Genomic DNA, 26,572 nt, shown 5'->3' with positions numbered 1-26,572 from the left:
GCATCTCTTGTACACTAAACTGCCACCTCTGTCAAATACACAACGCTTGACTTCACCACCACGGACTGTATGGGTCATAGCTGCTGTGGTAGTGGGCCAATCACATGTCACTTGCAGTAATTGGCTGTGAGCAAAACCATACAAATAGTCTTTTTTTCTAGATCTGGGTTCAAAAAGGATTGAATGCAGGTATTGTTTGACTGGATAAATTTTGATACTATTTTGTACTTGGTTATTTTGGTTGATACCTAAAAGGTATTGAGTACTGATACCCAGCCCTTGTCAAGCCCCCATTGGAAGCCAACAAATTTCACACACACATGCATTGATTGCATTTTCACCTACTGCTAACAATAATGGAGAAATTAGCAACAAAATAAGCCAAGCACAATTTTAATTCATGACATAATCAAGAACATGAACTGCATTGTTTTCTAATTTCTTATTAGTTTCCGTTGTAAAAAGGAGACATGTAAGTTTAACTTTGCTTAAACTGCGAGATTTTAGACCCCCTTGCTATATTGACACTGACGGTGTTGATCTGTTCTTCCCTGTCAAAAGTTTGTCTATCTTTTACTTTACATGTTGTTTTGTTCTGTGAATAAATCTTACTAACTTGAATCTTGACAACCTTGTTAGCATTAGAGTTCTGTTTTTTCTTTATTGTTCCCAAATTATTCTGATTCATAGGCTAGGGCTGGGCGATGCCAGAAAATCAAATGATTTTAATCTATTTTTGTAAGAATGATAAAAGACCTGCACAACCTGCAAGGCTATCATTATACATAAAATACTGACAGCTATTGACTGTCAGTACCAGATGCTTCAACTAAGTAGATCACATCCAGTTTAATAATCAGTTTCAGCACAGACGGAGCAGAAAGGATGATCTGCTGTTGTCTGTGTTTCTGTACAAGACATCAGTCTGATATCTGCAGACTGCTGCTAGCTGTAGTTAGCTACCTGGCAGGTAGAGACAAACTGAACAAAGCAAATTCTGGTAACGAGAGATGATACCTCATCAACAAACACAAACCAAGAGCACAGATCAGCTTACGGCGTCATCTTCAGTCTGTCCTTTGCGTAGATGTGAGGTTTTCTCCAGTAACACTCCAAGATCTTACTAACTTGGTTAACCATATGAAAACCTCCTCTTGCCCCCTTGACATCTTACCAACATATCTGTTTAAAAATGTCATTGGCTCTATTGGTCCTGCTGTATTCTCCATAATCAACAACTCTCTGTTATCTACTTGTGGCCCTGCAGTGGTTCTTCTCCTACCTCTCCAATAGGAGTGTTGCAGTTTGTGTTGGCAGCCCAATGTCACCAGCAGGTCTCTAAGGTCTACTGATCAGGGTTTGCTGGTTGTTCCTAGAACAAGACTTAAAACTAAAGGAAACTGCGCTTTGACGTTGTGGCTCCCAAACTTTGGAACTCTCTCCCATTTGATTTAAGATCTGTGGACAATGAGGACACCTTTAAAAAGCAGCTTGTTCAGACTTGCCTTTGTGTAATTTTATTGTCCAAATCTGTCAGATTTAAGTGTGTGATTGAATTGGGGAGCAGATAAATAGGCACTGTACGTGTGTTTTCTACGGAAAAACCTGATACAGTGTGACATTCCAAAGTCTGCATACCTCCTCTGATTTGTGTGTTTGTGTGTGTGTGTGTGTGTGTGTGTTCCAGGTCCTGTCATATCACGCCTCCGCCGCAGAGGAAGAATCGCGGGAACTCCAGGTAACAGCGGTAAATTACAATTTATTAATTTAACAATACACACACTCACACCTGCATGCACATTAGTGCCCACAAATTCATGGGTTATTCAACACACAGCCATAAACACACTCACTCAAGCAGATGCTGTCCTTCAGGGTCAGAGGAGGCAAAGTGTGTGTAGATGAGCAGTAAAGTAACATAACACCACACCACTGAATCAGCAGGAAACCACAGTCAGTAGAGCAACTCTATAGGACTACTTTTCTCAGAAACACACACACACACATACACATTAACTTGTAGAGGAAATCATTGGCTGGGTCCTAAGTGGGTTTGCAAACTGATACTACAAAGGAGGAGGTTATGTGAGGGTAAAAAAATACTGTGTGTTGTCGAAAAAACACTATATTAATTAAAATGTGTATTTAATTACCTCCAACCTGACTTTGGCTTGCATGAGCCGTCCATTTTTCTTTGTTTTTCCTGGCAAAGTCAGACGTATCCAAGTTTCCAGAAAGATCGGTTTCCCAGTTGTAATTATGACTTGGATGTTGACATGATTGCTAAGAACAACTTGAAAACGGGTAAATACAGTAATTCTCACGTGACATGAACTCAGCATTACCATTAGTCAGCTGTTGTCAGTGTGTGCAAATGAGCTCTTACATACAAGTTGGAAATTAAATGTGTGGCTCTAGGCGCATTTTTTGCGATGCAACTTAATTTTTGTATACACTTTACATATATGCGTCTGTAGCACCTCCCAAGGTGGTTTGAACTATCAGATTTCCATCTGCTTGAAAGCATCTTGAATGCATTTTCACGTAGCCTTTTTGAGATTGGATACATATCCAATTAGCTCAAGATGCATACAGTGTAAATGAGGTTAGAAAGTTTCAGAAAATGTATTCTAGAAAAGTTGACATCTCAGAAAAGAAACAGAAAACCTTCCGTGTCAGACACATTAATGTTTCAGAAAGACACATAAAAAATGTTTAGAAAACATTTTCAAAAGCTATCATGTTTTTAAGGTTAGAAAACTTAACATCTCAGAGAACAACTTAAAAACATTTCAGAAAATACATTTTTGACTTATTTTAGAAAACTTGCCATTTCAGAAAACACAACTGCATTTTAAAAATTCAACATTCCAGTTTCAAGTTTTAGGAAAAAAAACTTTTGTTGATTTGTTTTCTGAAATGCCATATGTCCTCTGTAGGACTGTGTACTTTTCATCAGAGGTAAAATAGTGAATGTGACCAGAGTATCTTACAGCACTTAAAAATCAACACAGAAGGACTTTATGCATGGCTAATGTTGCTAATAATCCATCATTACACAGGAAAGCATGGATGTGCACAACTACATATGGCCATACTTACAAAATGCTCACCTTTGTTTTCGCCTCCAAATAAGTGTGACTAACCTGTTGGCTTGTTTACAACCCGTGTGATGCTATGACCTGTTTTTAGCGATAGCTGTGTTCTGAGTTCATCTGGTATTACTTTCAACATTAGCATGAGCAATGGAGCCAAGTGCCAGAGCTACAAAAATAATTCATTTAAGTAGAACGATGTTTGAAGTAAATATCCATGTAATATCCAAATATCCATAACCTACCATGATTATATTGTGTATCAGAATACCAGCAGTATTTGAGGGAAAGCACTGATTCTTCTGCAACGGTTCCCTGGCATTGCGCTTGTTGCACCAAAAAATTACAGGAATTCCCTGCAGTCTTGCTTATGATTTTGTTAATGAGATCATTTGTTACTATATGACTGGTTTTCTAACAGCTCTCCAGATTTGAACCAATCACTGCAGCCCTTCTTTCACACTAGTCACAGCCTTGACATCACATGACCTGTGATGAAAGTCCTGTTCTGTTCTGGGGCTAAACTAACGGCATAACCTGATTAAGCAGGCTCCCTTGGGTGCTAGAGAAAGGATGTGTCATTTGGTATCTAGGACACAGGCTGGATTTTTTCGGGTATGTTCCACCTGAGGGACTGCTACATACTGTATGCGTGACACATCGGAAGATGAGAGACCCTTCATCATTGTGTAGTTAAAGCTTCTACTGTAACTGGAGCAGCACTTTTAGGTCAGTTTTGTGACTTAAAAAGTGAGCAAGAATTAAGATTTAGAATGGAGGAAATAATATGAAAAAATTATCATTAGCCACCATTAACTAAATTATGCAGATGATACACTTTTATATTCATGTTTGTGTGTCACTGAATCTGCAGCCTATCTACATTTCCTAATGTTTGATTATGTGTGTGTGTGTGTGTGTGTGTGTGTGTGTGTGTTTGAAGGTAGCCACAATTCCGTCAGCCCAGTCCTTGCGTCTTATGGACTTCAGCTTCAGTGACTTCGACTTGTCGGACACTGAAACCACACTGGCTACCGTCCGCATGTTTGTCGACCTCAACCTGGTCCAGAACTTCCAGATGAAGCACACGGTAAGAACTGACCTGTGACCCATAAAGTAGTAGTATCAAAGCAGTGATTAAACATAAACTACTATATGCAGTTGCTATACTATATGCCTTTTTTTATCCTTGAGGCCTGACAAACGTATCAAATACATTTTCTTCCTTGCAAAACATTTGCAAAGCCTATTTTTTCTTCTTATATTTTAGATTTGTTACATTTAATACTACATTGTTTATGGCAGACTGTCGTAAAATGCTGTGCTGCAGCAACTACAGCCACGACTGGTGTGGCTCATACATAACACACTGGCAGCTGCTTGGGTACAGTGGGACCTGCAGGTAGCCCTGACAAAGGTGGAGTTTGGAGAACACAGAGGAGCCGTGGAATTTGACAGTCAGTTCCTCCACTGTGGGCAGTGAATACTTGTCAGGGATCACGGCCTTGTTCACTGACCTGAGGTCGATTCATGGGCGAAGGCCCCCTGACTTTTTACTTTCCACCACCAAGTTGGAAATCCAGGGTGATGCATCCAATTCCTCAATTACGCCTACCTCTGGAAGGCTCTGTAGTTCAGCAGTCCCGTCATCGTGCAGGGCAAGGGGCAGGCAACGCAGGGGCTGAATGACTGGGCACACATCAGGGTTGAGGAGGGGCTGATGGTTAAAGGTGGTGATGCAGCCTAAGCTGTCAAGCAGAGAAGGCCAGCGCTTTTGCCAAAGTGAGCTAACAGCCAAGATGGCAGATGCTGTGTTGTCCAGGAGTCACACAGCAAGACCATGCCCATGACATTGGCCCTGTGGTGGGACACTTGGAAGATGAACAATGGAAGAGCCTTGGTCCCATAGCACACAGAGAAGGCGATTGTGCCCATCATGCCAATTTTTCCAATACGCCAGTTTCCATAGCCGTATAGATTTTCAGCACCAGCTGTGAGTGTCTGGAGTGGAAAAAGCTGGTGATGTTCAGGAGAGGCCGTAAAGCCCCTTTATCCAGCAGTAATGGCAGGAACACCCCATCAAATTCCACTGTGCACCACTTTAAAGGGTGCTAGATGACATGCTAAGCCAGCTGCAGATTCAGTTTGGAATGCTATTTCCACAGCCTTTAAACAAACGACATACAAACTATTCATGATTGAGCTTTCGAGCTGCTGGTAGGTGGTTGTTTGGATTTTTGAGAAAGCCAGAATAGCTGCTTTCAGTCTTTGAGCTAATGTAGGCTAATCAGCCCCCAGCTCTACTTTGATGAGTGTACAGATCTCATTGATATCAGTCCTCTCATCTCACAGCAAGAAAGTCAAAACTAATACTTCAACGTTTGTATTCTTTAATTAACTCCCCATAGAATGATTTAGTGCTGTAGGTGATGGTGATAAAGGCTTGCCTTTTAAAGCTATAGGGCATGCAGCTCAGGAGATGGTAAATTTAGCCAGAAAACAGCTTTAGAACACTTTTAGCTTACAAATGATAAAAACTATAATATAAAAAATATGAAAGCTTAACTGCATACACTGCAGGCAGACTCAAAAAGAAAATTTGTCATTAAATGATATGATTAAGTTACAGATTACTACAGTGCATGAGCACAGGATACATTCCCAAACATACATACCCCCAGTAGGTTTCAATAGAATACACAAGGCTTTAATATAATGAAGGGTATTATCATGGCAGCACAGAAACCACAACAATTAGAACAACAAACAACGCCACAACATACTGACACCACTTTAGCTTGTTGTTCTCAGCGTATGTCATGGAAAAAGACAAGAGCAGCTTCCTCTTTTATTAATTGCAGAAAACAATCTGCTTCTCATTGTCAGCAGCATTAGACCATTAGAACACTATTGTGTGTTTGTGTGAGTGAATGCACTTACGACTGAGTTAATATTTGCCTGCATCCTTAACTCATAGACCACACACACACACACACACACACAACATCATGATACACCTAAAACACTTCCTCTCCAAAAATCCCTTACGCACTCTGCCTCCATTACTGCCGTCTTTCAGACCCACCGCTCTAACTCTCTCTCGTCCGGCTCCCCTTCGGCGCCAGCACCGCCTGGTCGCTGGCGAGTTTGGCTCTCCTCCTCAGCACGCTCTCCATGTGAAGGGGTGCTTGTGTGTTGGTGGCTGACCTCCGGAGTGCCTGCGGAGAGAGGCCTCATAAAGAGAGGCTTTGATTGGAGGAGATTAGGGCCCTCCAGCAGAGTTGGCTGTCAGTTTGACGTTCACGCCGGGAGCTGATGTGCTGACCACCCTGGAGCATCACAGCTTGGGTTTTGAACTGTGTGCAACATGTTCTTATCTAATTACAATTCTAACATATTGAATGTTTTGTAGCCATTCATTATAATATCAAATGAAAGTATAATGATCCCTGTTGAGAAAATGAGCCATAATTTTATTAATTAAACAATGGTTTTGGGGTTCTTATAGTGCCTGAGACTGAATTACCTTTTACTCACTGTAGTGCAGCAAAGACGAACAAAGCACAGAGCATCGATTTGCTGGCAGGGTGCTGAGTCTTTACTTTCAGAAAGGGCAAACATCCTGACAGGAGAGTCCCTTCGCTCATCACATTTGCTTTTTCTCTCTGCTGCTGTTATTTTCCACCCACGCGTAATGTTTTTTAGTGGGGGTTTTTTTTCTTCCTTTCAGTCACACAGTTCATGCCACGCAGCTAAAAACAATGAAATTGACTGGTTTGAAAAAAATAAAGAAAATTTTATTCACTATGTTTATATTTTTATATACAGAGATGTAGATAAATAGTGTTGTAACTAACTGTGTAACTAAATGCAAGGCTGGATTACCTACCAGGGGCCCAAAAGCAGGGCCGGATTAATCCGGTAGAGGGACCAGGGGAAAAATTTTCTGTTGGGCCCCTCCTGATCCCCCACCTACTACCCTCGAGTGCAACCAGTACTCCTATGCTGGAATAATACTTGATTTGAGTTAGTTTGTGGTAATTTGATTAAACACAACTTTATTTAGGATATACATCATGTTAGTATAATATTCATTAAAATGATAAAGCTCTTAAGGCTAGATTTTGACAGATTTGACTCTATATAAATTGTGTTTACATTATGCATTTCCTGCCGTTACATTTACTTCTGTACTGTCCCTCTCCTGTAGAGTTTATGCCAGTGGATTCTGAGTGTGAAGAAGAACTACAGGAAGAATGTAGCCTATCACAACTGGAGACACGCCTTCAACACCTCCCAGTGCATGTTCGCCCTCCTCAAGTCAGGACGCTTACAGGTCAGTGTAGCTAATCACTGGTTAGACTGAGCTGTAATAAACAATTTACCTTTTTGTCAGTTATCGTTAAGTTAATTGTCACATGGCAGTGCAGTTGCAGGGAAGGACTAGTTTGCATTATTACAATAGCAATTACATAATTTTGAAGGAAAAAAAACAATAGATAAAGCCATGTGTTGGAGGAAATCAATCTAAAAGCTGACAGTTTATTTTGGAAAATGGTGGGCAGTAATATTAAATTCGCATGATTTGTAGCTCATGGTCTAAATTACACAGGACCTATAATGAAAAATTGAAATGTTTCAAAGGATCTCGCACATCACCAAGAATAACCTTGTTTGGAAAACATTGGATGTTGGTGGTTTCCCTGACATGAAAACTGTCATGCATTAAACTATGAGCAGCAGTAGTCTAGAGATATCAGAAACAGCCATGCTGGAGCTCTACTGTCAGCTGTGATGTAAAAGCTGTTGTTGTCCACTCCTGCCTGCGAGCTGAGCACCCACACTGCCAACAATGTGTGCAGTGTTACAACAGCAGCAGCCATTATGTGGATGTAGTTTTTTTTTTTCTTTCCTCCTATTGTTCCTCCCTCTTATAATCCATCCGTCCATTTCCTAACAGAATAATCTGAGCGATCTAGAGGTCTTGGCTCTGATGATTGCAACTCTCAGCCATGACCTGGACCACAGAGGAGTCAACAACTCCTACATACAGAGGTACAACAGGAGAGGATGAGTCACTGAAGCGTATGTGTGATTGTACTGTATATGCATGTGTGGGAGCATGCTGCTTCCACTCTGTGGGTTTCTTATTTCCTGTGTGTGTGTGTGTGTGTGTGTTGTCCAGGAGTGACCACCCACTGGCCCAGCTCTACTGCCACTCCACGATGGAGCATCACCACTTTGACCAGTGCCTCATGATCCTCACCAGCCCTGTAGGTGTACACACACACACACACATACACACACAGAGGAAGCTTTTGAACCATCCTTCACAAGGGATTGGTCAAACTAGAGGGAACATCAGTCCTGCATGTTTTTTCTGTTGATGAAAGCAGTGGTGTAAATACAGGTGGATTTCATAAGCCACAATTCACCTGATCTCCATAAGCTTTAGCTTTGAATCACCTGTTTATCCATGGCCTCAGTCTTTTATCACATGCACAAAGAGTGTTTTTTTTTCAGCGCTTAAAAGCTCCTATGTGTATTGTGTGTGATAAAAGCATCTTTCAATTTATTCCAATGAAATTATGTTTCTGTTTGTTGACAAAAACAGCTGTCTGCCAGTCTGCAGTGGGTGCAACAGTGTCATTTATGCTAGCATTAGTGGTCACCAAAGTTTGACATTTCAAATCCTACACGTAGGAGCAAGTTTAGCCTCTTTCAGTTTATGATTCAATTATAAGTATTTTACCTCTATTCACATCATCAATCAACATAATAATATACATGATAAAGTAACCTTGATAATATTCTCAGTATTAATATTATTAATTTTGTGTTTGCCCTAAAGGACTGTATGAAAATTATTGGGATTGTGTGGGTGGCTGACGTTTCACTTTTTAAAAAAGTAAGACCCTTCCTAGGGTTAATAATGTTTTCTTTTAACCCTACTACATGACCCTCCGCATAACATGTCAAAATAATACAACAGTGTTAAATTGGTAAAACTTGTTTAATAGTGTACATCAATTTAAAACTTAATATCTTAAAGGAGTTTAAGCACTTTGTACGGAAGTTCTCTGAGAAATTTGCAAGGTAGTACAAAGTCAAGGGTCGTTGTGTCATGTAGCAACAACAAGCTAGCAAAGCTCTATAAATGGAACCATTTCTGCACATGCTCAGTGGCATCTGCCATACAAGGAACTACTCTTAAGAGACTGAAAATGTTACCGCTGTTATTATTTTTTGGAGCCATTTCTAAACAAACTACTGTAACCGTTGTCTTTGTGATGAAGGAACATGTCACCCAGTGCAACGGTGTGGCTCACTGACGTGTTTTCAATAGTTCTTGGACAACAACGGAGGTCTACGGGACTGAGGAATAAGATATATCAGGCTTTGGATACACACACAATACTTAAGTAGGATGAGTGTCATTCTGGGTTTGGCTCTGCACATGAGATTTGTTCACAATAAGAAAAATATAGAAAATCACCAGCCTTATCCTTCAAGAGATCTTCTAATGTGCACCACCAATGTACATGTTAATAAAGTTAAAGTGGGCTTTTTGATGTAACTATTTATGGAACTACTAACCATATTGCAAGGGAAACTGAAATAAACTCTAAATGTACCATGAAAAAAAAAAAAGACCCTCCACTGCTCTCCCAGAAAAAGAAAAATGACAATACCCTTCCCCTTTTGTGACCCCTCTCCACCACAAATAATTTTCATACAGTCCCTAACCAGCCAGTAACAAGTCTATCTGTCCTGCTGACATTTTCACTTGACATGTAACTGGAGTAGCGGTTGCTAGGAACAGTTAACATTTGTTTGTACCTCATTTGTACGTTGCTTCAGCCACAAGCGTCTGCCAAATTAATAAATGTGATTTTGACATTTTTCTGTAAGTCAACCTACAACAGCATGTACAGCTGCATCCATCACATCCACATTTGATGCCATTTTTCTGATGCCATTTTTCATAGATATAGCTAGCTAGCAATTATGGGAAGATTATCAATTGATTGTCAGACTGGGGAATACAGCTGTCAATGAGCACAACACCAGACCAGGACAAATCAAAGATGTGGGTGGGGAAAATGTCAGCCTTAGTTAAACTTGCTTCAATGAACATTTCTAATATTAACACTGAATCAGATGACTCTGTAATGTGAAAGGGTCACTCACAGTGCTGAAACCTTTTCAGCCTCTTTTAGTTCATTGTGGTTTTAAAGATCATTGATGGTATCATTCCATAATAAAAACACAAATTTGACCAAGCACTTATTATTCTCAGCTGATGCCACCGATGACCAGCTCTCTGCACTTTCAGTTACATGTGAGTGTAACAAAAGAAGAGCTGTCACTATCATCATGGAAATGAGTACAATAGAAGGAACATAGAGGGAACAAAAACATCAGGCAAATCGTCTCTTCACACTGGGATTTTATCCTCATCACAGTTATGCAAAACATGACATTAGCTGCCCTTTTGCAGCTGCAGCTGATTCAGTATGCAGCAGCTGAGCACTTGGCAGGCGCAATCAAGAAGCTCTCCTGGTGTCCCCACATGGCTCCCTGCCAGCCTCACAAAGGATTTTTAAAATTTTTATAGTTTACAAAGCTCTGTGTTGTCTTGCACCATGTACAGTAGGTCTCCTCTGTGGTCCTACAACAGCACCTACCTGTGGTTCATGTTCAGTCATTCGTGTTCCAGGCTCCAGATTAGAGAGTTTTTTTTCTTAGCAGAATTGATTGCCGCTGCCAAAAACTTCACTGTAGAAACTCATAATGTAATAACTGCGGTTAATGTAATAAAAAATGTAATAAAAACTGATAATGTAATAGTGTGCCCATAATTTAATAACAAGCCTGCTGTAAGAGTCTACAGCCATGCTAGCATGCTCACACTGGTAATGTTAGCATGTTGATGTTTAGCTGGTATAATGTTAACCATGTTCACCATGATGGTTTAGCGTGTCAGCAGCAGGCTAACATTTGCTAATTAGCACTAAAAACAAAGTACAGCTGAGGCTGATGAGAATATCATTAGCTTTGCAGGTATGTGGTCATAAACTTAAGTAGAAACTTTGACGTGATGATGTTGCTAGGGGGCAAGTTGAGAGATTAAAGTTATTACAATCCATCCTCTGGGGAACATGGATGTCTGAACCAAATTTGATGCAAATCCATCAAGTAGATGTTGACATATTTCACAGTGTAAGTAGGTGAGTTTCCATCCACTTTTTTATGCGTTTTTTCAATTTGCACATAAAAAAAGTGAGTGGAAACACTGGAAATTCAAAATTAGTCATAATATCGCAAGAAAAAGGTTTTGCATTTGGATTGGGTGGAAAAGTTGGTGTATCAATAAAATCAAAATGAGACAAAGTGTGATGGAAACAGATTTAGCAAATAAATGATGACATACAGTAAGCATTGACTTGAGCTTAAAATTAAGCTCTCTATTTAGCCTACTCACTCTTACTGTTTACTTTGATGCACTCAACTATTAATATTCACAAAACAGTAGTCGATTTTCTGAAATTTCAGTCAAAATTTGCACTATATTTGGATGAAACAAGACTAGTGAAAATTTTGACGTGCTAGTGGTGCTAAAGGAAAGGTGTGAGGATCACCAACTATTGGCGATAACAGCAGTGTCCTAACACATTCAGTCAAAGTTAGCTTACCTGCTATGCTGACTTGGCTAACAACAACTCATCTTATGCCAGAACTTGAGGAATATTCCTTTGCATTTTGAGTGAACCCACTCTTTAATCTTGTTAAGTTCTTTATGACAAAGGATTGACAGTCAGCGTTGCCAGATGTACGACAATTATTGTATTTGTACGATAATTTTAATCTTCTGGTATGATACATTAACATTTTCCATCTGGCAACACTGTTGACAATGCAAACTTCTACATAAACAATGTTATCAACTGTAATTGATTGAAATTGTGATTAGACTGAAAGAACATTGAAAGGTCATCCTCAAACTGGGCCAAAATTCAAATCACTTCAACCTAACACTGTCAGTGTTCTCTTCATACAAAAACAGTGGCTTGATAATGGTTGTTGATCCTATCTATGAGCCTTAATGCTGTTGCCTGCTTGCAGCAGGATCTTGGATCTTTCTGTCTTATTTATTACGCCTATTGTGCTCATTTTCCAGCTGCTAGCCTACCACAGAACACTGTGATGGCCCAATAAAATACAGTGAATTACAGCCTGCTCTGATCTTTATGGCCTCAAAACAAACTCTAAATACACTCCCAATTCCACAGTACCACTTAACCCCACTGCTGCTGGCCACATTTAGACACATTCACACAGATGTGAGCACACACACACACAAACACACACACCCTTTAGAAAAGTACAAACCTTTTCACATGCAGGCTGATAAGCATTAATGCAGGCACACACTCTAAAAAGCACTTGAAATGGAAGGCGCATGGAATAATATGTCAACACACATGCATATAAACACTTAAGACATGCAGCCTGGATTCACTTGTTTAATTTAATTGTAACTGTGTTTTTGCAGGCCAGTGTTGTCATGGCAACCCTTTGGTGGTCTATCACAGTGCAAACTGTGGTCAACACTATTATCTATTCCTTAGAGGGTCGCTATCTCTCCCTGCAGTCTGTCTGTACATACACACACAAACTTTCATGTATGTGCTCTAAGTAAGTGTAAATCATGAAATAACATACCAAACTCTCTCTCTTTCTCTCTACAGGGAAACCAGATCCTGAGCGGTCTCTCCCTGGACGAGTACAAGGCCACTCTGAAAATGATCGAGAGGGCTATTCTGGCCACTGACCTGGCCCTGTACATGAAGTAGGTACCAAATGTCAGGCCCAGATGGAAATCTGACTGGAGAGGCCTAGAAAGAGAGGGGGACTTACTGAGGGAAGGAAGGACAATTTGGGCAGAGTGAGGGAAGAGGATTGTGGAGTGCTTTGACTCGGGGTGACTGAGTTTGGTTAGCACTTGAACTCAGCTACAGGCCACAACAGTGATCAGTCAGATACTGAATTGGTGACACTAATCTTGGAAACTTGAAACTGTGGTGACTGTTTAGATCATCTGTGCTGCCGGGTTGAAGATGTTTGTGAAGCGTCCACGTTTTAGAATTTGTAGCTTCTTTGCAGCAACATCCGTATCTGAGGCATTGTTTACTGTCATGGCAACAACGTTCCATCAGAATCAGATTTATTGACCAAACATGGTCACATGAACACATACAAGGAAAATACACTTAATACCTTTTATTAAATTCCTTCAGAGTCTGGACAGACTCTGACTGGTTGGCGGAGGCATACAACCACGAGGTGTTTGTTCTAGTTTGCCACTTGGGGGGGAGTGGAGCAAACTGTAAACACAACAATGACATGATAAAGTTCTACAAAAAATGCTAAATACTTGCATGCTGTGACTGGAAATGAAGTCGATGAGAGTTTGTGGATTAGAAAACCAAAACAATGAGCTAAAATAGGCTTAAAGGTTCTGTAGAGCTGAGGGGAACTGCAGGGTTGGTGATAATTCTCTGGAGGGTTGTCATTATGAGTGACACCTGTCACATTAATCATAGTTATTTGATCCGTTATTAATATAAGAAATATTGGTTAGGGCAGCTTTAAGGTGTGTTTGTACAAAGACTCTAGTGGTTTCATGACTGTTTCTCCAGCCTGCCTTCAAGATGTAACACAGTAGGACACCAGGGAAATATATTGGCTGCTTTCATAAAAGGACTATTTGTCTAATGTCTTTCAAGTGTTTTTGTCATTTTTAATATTTTTCTTGGTTTCATCTAACCTTACACCAATACATTTATATTCATAATCCACTATATACCAATGTTAGTGGGATCATTTTTTTGTTTCGAGAAAAAAAACAGTTTTACCAATATTTGAATTACGTGAAGAGAATTTAAATTTGTCCAATCAACAGACAGGAATAATTTGGTATGAGAAAACTCTATTTGTCTTGTCACATCTCTCCCCCCCTTCTTTCAATCCCTCTTTCCTCTTTTTTTTTTTACGCTTTTTCATTCATCTATGTGACTTCAGCTTTTATCATTCCTCTTTCAGTCTAGACAGTGGGTGGTAGAGGAGGTAAGTGGGTTATATATGAGGATAATTATCTGCTTTGTCATTGTGTGTGTGTGTGTGTGTGTGTGTGTGTGTGTGTTGTCAGGAGGCGCGGGGAGTTCTTTGAGCTCACCAAGAACAGCCAGTTTGTCTGGGAGGATGAACATCACCGAGACTTACTGAGGTGAGTAAAAAATCCTCCAACACTCAAACACACCTTGTGGATGTTAAACACTGATATACACAAATACATCAACCATGGGGCTCACGCTTTGATTTTAAAGGAATATTTCACTATTTTGGGTAATACACTTATTTGAACAGAAGAGTATACTGTGTGCTATGAAATTTAACATATTTCTGGTTATTTTGTACAAATCAGTTCTTTATTAGTTCAAATATTATTGATAAGATTTAAGATTATATTTGAAAAAGTTGGTGCATCAGTCGCTGCTTTAATTTCCCAGATTTCTCTTCACACAGAAAAGACTTTTGAAGTCAAACTTTGTCAGATGCTGTTAGTGATTTTAAACACACAATATTTACTTGTGTTTCACTTACAGCACCATTTATTAACGCACAATGTTTGGATGTAGCCAGATGCTATGAGGAGCAAGCAAGCACATTTCACAAACATTAGTCACAAAGTGCTTCACAGTCAAAGAAATAAAATCAAATGCAATCAGAATAAATAAAAAACAGAGACACCAGATAAAATATACAAGGAGAGCAGTTAAAATAGACAAATTAAGATATAAAGTAGCACATACCACCCAAATGCCTGTCTGAACAAATGGGTTTTTAGCTGCTTTTTAAGAGTTATCCAAGGATCTTAAGCTTGTTGGAAGACTATTCCAACTGCTGACCTCCCCAGGTGTACGAGGTACATGTAGAAAGCCCTGGGTGGAGGATCTAAGAGCTCGGCTAGTGGTGTAGGGGTGCAGAAGGCCTGGCCATGTAGGGCTCTATAAGTGAGCACCAAAATATTAAAATGAATTCTAAAATTTACTGGAAGCCAGTGCAATGAGATTAAAATAGGAGTTATATGTGACCATCTGAGGTGCTATTGACGATTATTTATCAACATGTGTTAATGTGTCTCCCCCTTCAGGTCAATGCTGATGACTGCATGCGACATCTCGGCCATCACCAAGCCCTGGCCGGTGCAAAAAAGGGTAAAAACAATCTTATCTGTCTGTGTGTTGTTACAATGTTTTGGCATTTTCAAATATACAATTTGCTCTCTCTGTCCTTCCCTCTGTTTTCTGTAATTAGTTTAGTTTCTGTGGGAGATATGACAACTTGTTTTGCTACCTTATCATAAACCATATTCTGCTATTCATCATTGAGCAACATGAAAAACAGCAAGAAAATCAATGGCAGTGCATTTTAAGCATTCGCTTGCCTTTGTTTTTTCTGTCATTGTGTCTGGGGTAATTGTTGTCACATCATTGGTACATAACGCTTTGCTTACTGTCAATAACTTGACAGCCAAAGAAAGAAAAGTTTTTTTAAAAAGCTGCATTCTTTTGGGCCCATTTGGAAGCAACAGAGCACGTTAAAAACACACCAGACATAGGATCCATCGTCTGGAAACCATGAATGTCTGTAAAGAAGTTTGTGCCAATCCATTCAGTAGGCATTGAGATATTTCACTGGAAGAGCAAACACTTTGACCTGCTGTTTGCACTACAGGAAAAGTCAAAGGATCATCGAATTCAGTAGGTTTCATTCTACAGGGACTATGAATGTCGGTACAAAATTTCATGCCAATCCATCAAGTAGTTTTTGAGATATTTCAGTCTGAACCAAAGTGGTGGACCGACCTACTGACCTCGCCATCCTCAGAGCAATGCCACTAAATCTCTACATAATGACAGAGGACTGAAAACTGAAACTGCTACTAATTTGGTCACTGTGGACCACAACGTTTTAACATGTTGCGCTTTGGGCCACAACCCAATCAGTGATGTCACAGCAGGTGTTTTGCCTTTGAAAACTAATGAGAAGCACCTGCTGTGACATCACTGACTGGGGCGTGGTCCTAAATGCAACATGTTGAGAGGTTTTTAAAGAGAAATTCATTATGTGTTTCATGTTTTCTCACTCACTTTGTCTCAGTCATCTTTGATTTTGTGAGTTCTCACTCACACTCTGTTTACTCTTTCCCTCCCTCTCCTTCTGGTTCACACACATACACACACATGCACGCACGCACAGACACACACATTTGTTTCATCATTGTCCTTACCCATCTAAGAGCTGTGTCCCCGTTTCATCTCCCTGGTGACCTTCGTTAGTCTGCACCTCGTTAGAGACCGCAGGCACAGTGAAGAGAGGTTCAGACGGGCACAAACTCAGTATGTGTGTGTGTGTGTGTGTTGACAAGTGAGTGCTCATTAATAAAAACAGCTGTGCCCCTGTCCTCAGAAAACACCTCTAAAAACATCCAGGGTAGTAAACATGCACACACACACACACACTCATGCAAATATGTTCTCTCTCACTTACATGCACATGCTAGCACCTGATCCAGATCTCATTATCAAACTGTGCCTTTCATCTGCCAGGACTGGAGTGAAAATGATTTCCTCTTTATCTTCTTCAAAAATTACATTTTCATAAGATCTTTCTTTAACATCTGAGATAGATAGATAGTTATAATGTTCAGCATGCTAAAACATCTGCAGTTCCCCTCAGCCCTACAGCGCATTTTAGCATCTCTCACCTCATTATTTTGCTTTTACGGGTGGAAACTTCACTGTTTGGTTGAGTCTCACCAGTCTCACCAACCTTGTTTTCCAGCTGCAGCAGGCAGCTGTGTTTTTAGCAAAGAAGACTAATACACTGTACACTACCTACCCAGCACCAAACAAAGTTAGCAACTAGCTGGTGAAAATATTGGAGCATTTTAGAGCTGCCATGATTAATTGATTGACAGAAACTAATTGGCAACTATTTTGATGGTCAAATAATTGTTCTAGTCATTTTTAAGCAAAAATCTTGGTGGTTGCAACTTCTCAGATGTGAGAATTTATTTATTTATTAATTTATGTGTCATAGATGACAGTAAACTCAATTTCTTTTGGATTTTGGACTGTTGATCAGTTAAAACAAGACATCACAATTTTCACTATTATCTGACTCTTTATTGACAAAATGATTGGGAAAATAATCAGCAGATTAATCGATAATGAAAATAATCATTATTTGCATCTCTAGAGCAGTTAGCAACTAAAGAGCCTGATATGTTTCTCAGGAGTTGGTTGATCTACTCCAAATGAATGCTAATGCTCCTCTGTGTCTGCTGAATGTGTGAATAGGCAACTGTTTGCTAACACATTTGCCAAACCAACTTCATAAGGTGATAACATGTCAGTGTTGTGCTTACAACATTTTTCAGAAACCCAGAAAATCTTCCACTTTACTCTCTCCAGTGTAAACAATCTATTATCCAAGTCACAAGGCAAGACAGAACCTCTCCCAATATAAATGAATTCTGTCTTATCAGAATATTTTGCCTTTTATTCATACCAAGCCTCAATCTCAAGACTCTCAGCCTCCCTTTGATCTTGGCCTAAACAACCAATGCCCCCAAACAGTTTTATTTGCTTGACCATACTGATCATGAACATATGGAGTGAGTCTGTACACGCATCCTCCAAAATCAACAGTTTGAAATACTTTCATAAATCCAGTAGTAGGTCTGCTGTTGTTGGACATTTAATGAAGCGGTCCCTGACCACTGCAGTTATTTTGACATGGAGCTGCATTAGTTAACTTGGTCTGCTATGCGGGCGTAAAAATGTTGGTGTTTTTGACTGACATGAGGGTAAGTAAATAAAGACAAAGTTACTTAGCCTCACCAGTTAACATTTGCCTCATGCCTAGTGTTGGTTTTAGTCAGCTGTAATAAGCTCTTTGGCTGGCTGAGTCCCCCTGCAGCTCTATAGTACTGAGCCTTGATTACAGTCTCAATCAGTGAACTGCACATGGCTTCAACACACACACACACACACACAGTGATATTATTGGAGCCCGAGGCTGCAGTCAGATCTCATTGACCTCTCTGTAAACAGACGGAGACCATTAACTTAGTGTGTCTACCACTCTTTTGGCAGACCTCTCCCTTTTTCTTGCTTCCTCTCTCTGACTCAATTTTCTCTCTTTTGTTCTTGACTTGTGTCTTTACATAAATATTTGTACTTTCTCTCACTTGCTGTTTCTACCATGCTTTTGCTTGTTTCTTTTCTTCCCTTTTTCTTCAGTCACTGTCAGTCAACTGTCACATGTGTTCCTCTTTGCCATCCTTGTATATATTTGTGGTCAATCTTGTTCTTTTCCAGTCATTTCACAATATTTGAGTTTGACACTGTTCAATCTGGCAGTGGGAGAAGCATGTTGTCAGCCACATGGTAGGTTGCCCAACCCTTTTCCCAACCCTTTTCCCAAAATCTGCCTGCTAGGATGTTCATTAAAATGATTCCACAAAAATTTAGTGGAGTATGTACAACAATAAAGCAACATTCTGATTGGCACAGCTAAAAAGCACATGGCAGTATCTTGGATCCCGATTGCTATTGTAAGCCTAAATCAGACATCACCAAGTGGCGGTTCCATCCAGACCCATGACAAATTTCTGATAAAGAGAATAAATAATAATGTTCATGGAGCATTATTTTTTCCAACGGTCACGGCTATAGTCAGCGGGTGCAGCTAATCCAGTTAATATGGCAATAGTTTCACTCAATTGAGCCAATCAGATCAATTGTTTACCCTGTGTGGCCAGTTCGCTAGAAAGAGCAAGAGAGAATTGAGTGATGACAGCATGGCTTGCTCCAAAACAAGGAAACTTGATGCAGAACACTGAACTTCTAAAGATGAATGGACGGACCAATTTATGTTCATTCTGCCGGCAGCCAGTTCTAAACCAGTGTGTCTCATGTTCCAAAAACATGGCATTAATCAAATGCGGCAATGTGAAGCGCCACTACGAGACGAAGCAAAATCAAAGCCCAGGAACGTCCAAATGAATGTTCACTAAAGGTAGCATGGATTTTGGGGCAACATAAGAAAACATTTAGTGATGGGAAAATTGTGAAGGAGTGTTTGAACGCTGTTGCCAAGATGTTACTTGAGTGTAAACAAAAGACAAGTTGCATAAAAAATCAAGTAAATCCCAATGTCAGCTTCAACAACAACCAGAAATATTAGCAGACGATGTACTGGCACAGCTTGATGCAGCTATTCAGAGTGCAGCATTGATGAGTCTACAGCTGTCACTGATAATGTGCAGCTTTTGGAGTATGTTAGATTTTTTCACAAAGAAAGAGCTCTGTGAGGACCTGTTGGACCACTTGAGCCACATTCAAGAGGAGAGGACATACATAAAGGAGATGCTGGGAAAGAGGGGGATAGATCTGAAACAGGTGGTCTCAATCACCACAGATGGCACTCCTGCCATGGTAGGAAGAGAGAGGGTGGCTGTGCCACGAATGACAGAGGACAACCCTAATCTCATAGCTTACCACTGTATCATCCATCAGATTGTTCTGTGTACCATTTTGTCAGAAGAGGTTGCTGAAGTAATGAACACAATGATGAAACTCATCAACTTCCTTAGGGCATCCTCATCCCATCAGCATCACCTGCTGAGAGAATTCCTGAAAGAAGTTGAGGCAAATGCCAATGACCTACTACTACTGCACAACAATATACGATTAATGAGCAAAGACAACACATTGGGGTGTTTCTGGTCCATTCGAAAAGAAATAAAAGCTTTCTTTGAGCAGCTCAAGAGTCAGGAAGCAACACAGTTCTCACTCTTTTTTGCAAGATGAGCACAAAATGGATATGGTTGCTTTTTTGGGTGATATCATATCACACCTTCATGAGCTCAATTTAAAGCTGCAGGGCCAGAACAATTCAGTTTGTTATTTGATGACAGCTGTCTGCTCCTTCCAGAGGAAGCTGGACATTTTGTGTGGGAACAAATTCAACTAGAGAGAGATGTTTCTTCCTGTGTTGACTTCATAAACAAGCTGATTGGAAACTTCAGTAAAAGGTCTGACAGCTTCAGCCTTGGACAGTAGCTCATGCTAATCAGAATCCTGTCCTCATCACAAAAGTCAGAGGATTTTCAAAGCAGGTGACCCTCAAGTGGGCGCATGCTGGATCTCTACAGCTCATTGATCTGCAAGCAAATGTTGCGTTAAGAGAGCATTTTGATGCAACTGACCCCTTTCTGGCTACAGATTATGTCTGAGATGTTTTCCCTGGTCTAACCAAAGTAGCACTGCACACCTTGACCATGTTTGGATCGACTTACAGCTGTGAGTCAGTTTTCTCCACTATTAATATTATCAAAAACAAGTTCCGTTCCAGGCTCACCAATGAGCACCTACATGTACACGAGAATAGCACTAACTCCATACAAGCCCAGATTCAAACTACTGGCAGGGCAGTCACATGCCCATTTCTCTCACTAAGAGAGGAAGTAGAAAAAATGTAAAAGAAAAAAATAAAGAGAAAAAGAGTTGTTCAAGGCTGTTTGCACTTTTTCTAAAAGAGGCACTTCTTATTTATTTTATTCTGGAGATTCTGTCTTGTTTTCTTTTACCTGAAATGTACGCCTTAAGTTCATTAGGCTGGGATTACTTTTATTTAAAGATAGCTATTTGTTTACTATACAAGTGCCATACAAGCTCAATGTGTATGTTAAGTATCCTACTATGAAAATTGACAATAAATATCGTTGAAATGATATGGAAATGTACATTGTTGATTTTATTTGATGGGCGTAGGGGTAGGCTATAAGACACAATATAGACTGTATGAGGTTTAGACCTTTGCTGGAAGGAAATTTTAGCAACTGGACCTCATTGAATTTTAATAAAATACCCCTGGCCTAAACTAATAGTGTAATAATATCCCAGTCTCTTCAAGAGGCAAAACTGATGTAACGACCTCTTTATTGCAAGTGACAGGGCTATTGCTATTTTTCATTTTTTAAAACCCACTTTCAAGTCCTTGATGTGTTCTTTGTCTTCCATGAACTGAAACTTCATTAAATCTTTCAATTAACACATCTGCTTTTGTATTTTAGATGCTGAATTGTGTAAATACAGTTGACTGAATTCATCAGTTTCTTCTCTCTGATCCAGATTGCAGAGCTGGTGGCCACTGAGTTCTTCGAACAAGGGGATAAAGAAAGAGAAGAGCTGAACATTGAGCCCAGTGTAAGTGCTTGTATATCACTTACAGGATTATTTTATGGTAACTTAAGCTGTAAAAAGTACAATTTAAGATATGGTGTGCCTCAGGGATCTGTTTTGGGTCCTTTAGATTTTAATCTATGTGTTTTACTGACGATACTCAAATGTATGTATGTTTTCTTCTTGTATTTTTGATTGTGAGTTTAAGGAACATTACATAGACTGCATTTTACCATTTAAAGAACATTACCAGTTTTTCTCTCCCTTGTCCATACAGAGAACCTAACCATACAGAGTTATATCATGTTTTGTATTTATCTGGCTTCATTACTATAATCTGCCTCTGTGTGGTCTCCTAAGAAAGAAAGAAATCTATAATCTAAACCTAAAGCTGTAAATAATCCAAAATGTGCCACCAGACTGGTGAGTAGGACCAGAAGGCATTAGCTAAATTTGCTAATTGTTTCTAAAACTATATCATCAGTTTTTAAATTAGTGTTTGACCTTGCTCAAGGATATGCCTCGGGTTTGGTTTTATGTCATGCATCTGAAATCCTTTGAGATTAGGTGGGAGTTTCCTACCAACTGTTCATAAGCTTCAAAATGTTGCTTTCAGAAGTTAGAGTGTATATGACTCCATGCACTTGCAAAAGCAGCCTACCAAAAGAACTTCATATAGTGTCAAAGGAACTAAAGACAGCAGAAAGTGTTGCCATTTAGAAGCATTTGAATGCAACCTCAAACTTTATTCTGCCTTTTACCTCATTGTCATTGTTTGATGTTTCATGTAGTTTACATGTCATTTCTTCAACTTTAACTTCAGGACCTGATGAATCGTGAGAAGAGAGATAAGATTCCCAGCATGCAGGTGTCCTTCATTGATGCCATCTGCACTCAGTTATATGAGGTAATTCAACCAATTTAACCCACAGTCTCCGCTGTTATTGCCAAAGGCATTCATCATATTATTTCCCACTTGCTGAACAGATGCAGATAGTCTGTCTCACATTGTGAAGATATGTGTGTAAATGTGAAGCAGGTTGTTAAATGAATGAAAATGTGTTTTAAAATTACAGTATATAAAAAGTCTATTTTGTCTTGTTAAATAAAATGTCTTTGTCGCTGTCACAGACCTTGGCTGGCATGTCGGAGTATTGCTCCCCGTTACTGGAAGGATGTCAGAAAAACCGGCAGCATTGGAAGTGTTTGGCCGAGGAGTGTGAGAAAGGCCCAGTCAATGGCTTAGTGTGATCCCAATGCCAGTTTGGCTTTCAACCAACACACATTTCCAGGGCTCTCCCTGTCCTGCCCAGTCTCACAAAGTTTCATGAAATTAGCATGATATATAAAAGGACAAATAACAGGCTTGTGATCAGAAAGTGATTAAAAAAAAAAATCATTAACCTACCAGGGAAAGGTTACGTGGTGAGGCAGCACTAGATTTTGTGTGACAGTGATACACTAGCCTTCAGCTTAATCAACCTTAGAGCAGTTTCAGCTCCTCATGCAGATAATTCTTCTAAAACCTTAAGAACAATTCAGATTTATTACAGCTTGGGTCTTATGTTCATAGTTTTGGCCTTATCTGCTGAGACCTGAGAATGCACAACATCACTAAAAACATTGCTAAAAACACTGCTAACCTGTTAGCAGACTGTGTGTGTTGTTAACTAACCTGAAGGTTTACCTTACCTAGCTAAGGGGTCTCCGGGTTAGGTTTAACTTATTTGGAAGAAAAAACAAAGGCAAACAATAAAATTATTTCCCAAATTATTACCCCAAACATCCATCACAGTTTATAGACCAATGTCCTTCAACTTTTGCTTACTGTAGATCTGTGCAAAGAAGGAGTGCTCACTTATGCACTTACTGTTGTTTCTTTTCCAAATAAAAGTAATTTGTAAGATCATATCCCAGAAATTACTTTGATGAGTACAATGTTATCATAACCGATAGAAATTATGGCATTACAATAAAAGAAGATAAGACCCGAGTTGTAATAACCACATTTTTTTACATTAGCTTAATTTAACTGTTAGCTAACGTTCCTCAATAATAAACAGGTTAGAATTACATGTCCAAGTTGATCATCATTTAAGAGATCATGCGTATTTCACCAAACTTTGTGAAACCTGTCTTCTTGTCCTCACCATTCTTTCATAGCTGTCACTCACCAGAGACAATAACAGTCAGCACTAAGCTATATTTATTACCATAGCCATTTTTATTTTTGCACAGAGTGGCTTTTGTCTTGAAGTCTCACATACACTATCTCACAGGTAGTGAATTGTAGGGGAACACTGATTGGTTAGACACCATTACAGTGGGATACAGATATTTACCATATACTATACATAGTGTCACAATAATCTGATAAGCTTGTTAAATGTCTTTGTTAACAGCACACACACTACAAGAGTTTGAGTCTTTTGTAACATTTTTTTCACTCATTGTCTTAACTATTGCATATTTATTTTTGTTTTATATATTTATTAGAGTTTCTATATTGTAAGGTCATTCTCTTGTCAAGAGCACACAATTCTTTATATAGGAAGTATAGTTTTCATACTTACAAAAAATCCCATCTTTGCTTTTTTGAAGGACCTTTCTTAGGAACAACTGTCAGATGACATTTGGAAATGTACTGTATTGTTATTTGATTTTTTTTGTTTTCTTCAAAAACAGCCAAAGAATAGGCCTGCAATTTCAAAGGGAAATGGGTCTACATTTTTCCACTGCCTTGTTGTTATAAAATAGGACCAATTCACAATTAAAAGAAAAAAACTATTTCATTTGTCCATATCTCTCTACACCCATTAATGCCTGTCTCCTACAATAGGCTGTTTTTACATCCCATTTTTATAAACCTGAATAATGGACTAAGCAGCCTGACCAGACTGTGTTGTGATTTAGTCCTCAGATATCTCTGCATATCACAGCCAACAATAGAACATAATTGAACTTTGCTTAAAACCAACCAACAAGATGATAAAATCTGACGTACCAATTGGCAAATGTACATCATAACATAAATTTTCAAAGTCCATTTATCAATCCTTAAACTTGCTCTTCAGCCATATTCAGGCAGGTTTACAGACTAATTTATAGAATGGAATGGAAGTTTTCTCCATATAAAATAATCCAGAATATATCAGGGCGGTGCTGACAGGTTCATTAAATGTTAAAATCATTCAATTACATAGAGCAGAAATCACCGGTCCACAGCTTTCTAATGGTTAAAATCAATCAGTTTTTATTTATATAGCGCCAAATCACAACAAAAGTCATCTCAGGGCACTTTTCACATAGAGCAGGTCTAGACTGTACTCTTTAATTAACAGAGACCCAACAGTTCCCCCATGAGCAGCACTTGGCGACAGCGGTAAGAATTATTGCTTTTTTCTTGTGAAATACCGAAAACTTTCCCCTCTTCAGGCCTCTAAAAATCCTTCAAATGAAACTATTGGAGAAGGAAAAATCACTCCTTGGTTGAACTGCTCTCAAGTCATGTCCACACTTGGACTGGGCATTGTTTGAGGGTTTTTTTAACAGTAGTGCCAATATGATACCTTGGTTTCAGTAAAAACGCTACTTTTTTTGATACCTTGCTTTACTATAACCCCCCTTTTTAAAGGTATACTATGCAGGATTTTCCTAAAAAAAAAAACAATGTATAGACTCATACAAAAGTAAATCCTCTCAATGGTCACTTATGACCTACTAGAGTGTGAGGCGGTGTTTTTATCTGCAGAGGCCCTGCCCTCTGCCTGTATTTTCTTATTATTTTGCTGTATTTGGGATGTTTCTGGGCATCAACCTTTGGGCACAGGGTGTGAGGTTGGGACTTGTAGCATAGCAACAATGTTACATTGCTGTCTCCTGGGCGTGTTTATTTGCACTTTAGAACATAACCGCTGTGAAACAATCAGAAAATAACATTTTATTTTCATGGTTTCATGATTCATGGCTTTGTTCTCGCCAGTGCTGCTCGCTCTCTTCATTCACTCTCTAGCACGGTAGACCGCCACTACTCACTCTCTCTCTCTCGTTCACTCTTTGAGCCAGGAAGGAGGAGCCAACTTTGAATGCTGTGTTTAGAAACACAAGCTAACAAATCCTGCATAGTATACCTTTAATTTAACAAAAGAAGTAGAACTTTGCCCAAATGAAAATTGGCAGAATTAGGATTTAAATCAGTAAATATCTTGACCATTCATTCAATGCCAGCTTTCAGCACTTCAGTAGTTTTTGATATTCAGTGCAACAAACATATTTCAGTTGGTACCAAAAAATATTGAGACTTGATGCCAGGCCCTAGTCCAGGTCATAAGATCTGATGATGATGGGTCACATGTAGACATTGCTTCATTTTAAGGGGTAATAAACCAAACCAGTTGGAACCACTGCCATACTGAATAGTTAAAGTACATAAACAGCCTACTCAACAACCACTGTAAAAGTACCCAACAGGAATAAAATGAACCCCCAGACCCACTCAATCGTCTCTGTTAAGTAATACAGAGCTTGAACTGGACACACACCAGTGGTCCACAGTACAAGACCATGGTTGTATAACACCATGTGCATTCTCCAGCCCCTGCTGTGAAATATACATTCATGAATTATTTGTTCCACTATCAATTTTCAGTTGGTGTATAAAAGGGATTGAAGGCAAAGAAGGTGTCGGTCACTTACTTCCACACTCAACTGCCATCATTCAGACATCTTGTCTCTTTCCACTTTCCTCTCTTACAAACTTTCAGTACTCAGAACACAGTAACTGGTGCCACCTAGGTGCATTTTATTAACAGCAACTAACTGGCCTGACAGCCTTGTCTTAAACTAAAGCACTTTTGTAGACGCACATGTTCAGTAAGCTCATTTGTATTTGTGGTTGTGTTTTGTATTTGGAATAAGTCTCCAGGACTGTAATACACGTGCCTGTTGCCTGACCTCTTTGCTTCTTTAAGGAACAAAATATCTACTATTTCCTCACTGCTGCAGTGTCTGGGTTGCTTAGAGGAGATTTTCTTATATTTCATTTGTTGCATGTTCATGAGAGGGCATTAGTGAGAAAGGCTTTTTTAGATAAAAGACTTATGGGTGTCTACTGCGGGTGAGGTAATGTAATATGCTGATATGGTACCAGTATGAAGG

General features: G+C 39.4%; 1 protein-coding gene across 4 annotated transcripts in view; it reads left to right on the top strand.

Moving 5' to 3' along the window:
* pde5ab (phosphodiesterase 5A, cGMP-specific, b) overlaps positions 1–22,825 on the top strand; it is a 95,006-nt gene extending 72,181 nt beyond the window's left edge. For 3 of the 4 annotated variants that reach the window (XM_067579083.1, XM_067579084.1, XM_067579081.1), the window contains exons 12-22: positions 1,688–1,747; positions 4,039–4,185; positions 7,306–7,431; positions 8,056–8,150; positions 8,281–8,368; positions 12,848–12,948; positions 14,308–14,385; positions 15,313–15,376; positions 21,365–21,439; positions 22,239–22,322; positions 22,547–22,825. In XM_067579083.1, the coding sequence (XP_067435184.1) occupies positions 1,688–1,747; positions 4,039–4,185; positions 7,306–7,431; positions 8,056–8,150; positions 8,281–8,368; positions 12,848–12,948; positions 14,308–14,385; positions 15,313–15,376; positions 21,365–21,439; positions 22,239–22,322; positions 22,547–22,666 (1,038 nt within the window). In that variant the 3' untranslated portion in view covers positions 22,667–22,825. The remainder of the gene's footprint in view (positions 1–1,687; positions 1,748–4,038; positions 4,186–7,305; positions 7,432–8,055; positions 8,151–8,280; positions 8,369–12,847; positions 12,949–14,307; positions 14,386–15,312; positions 15,377–21,364; positions 21,440–22,238; positions 22,323–22,546) is intronic. The other variant, XM_067579082.1, reaches the window with a different exon arrangement.
* Positions 22,826–26,572: the final 3,747 nt, after the last annotated feature.

This window comes from Thunnus thynnus, chromosome 22, assembly GCF_963924715.1.
Source record: "Thunnus thynnus chromosome 22, fThuThy2.1, whole genome shotgun sequence".
Lineage (NCBI taxonomy): Eukaryota > Metazoa > Chordata > Actinopteri > Scombriformes > Scombridae > Thunnus > Thunnus thynnus.
The sequence above is the reverse complement of the archived record's forward strand: the minus strand, read 5'-3'. Positions and strand labels throughout refer to the sequence as shown.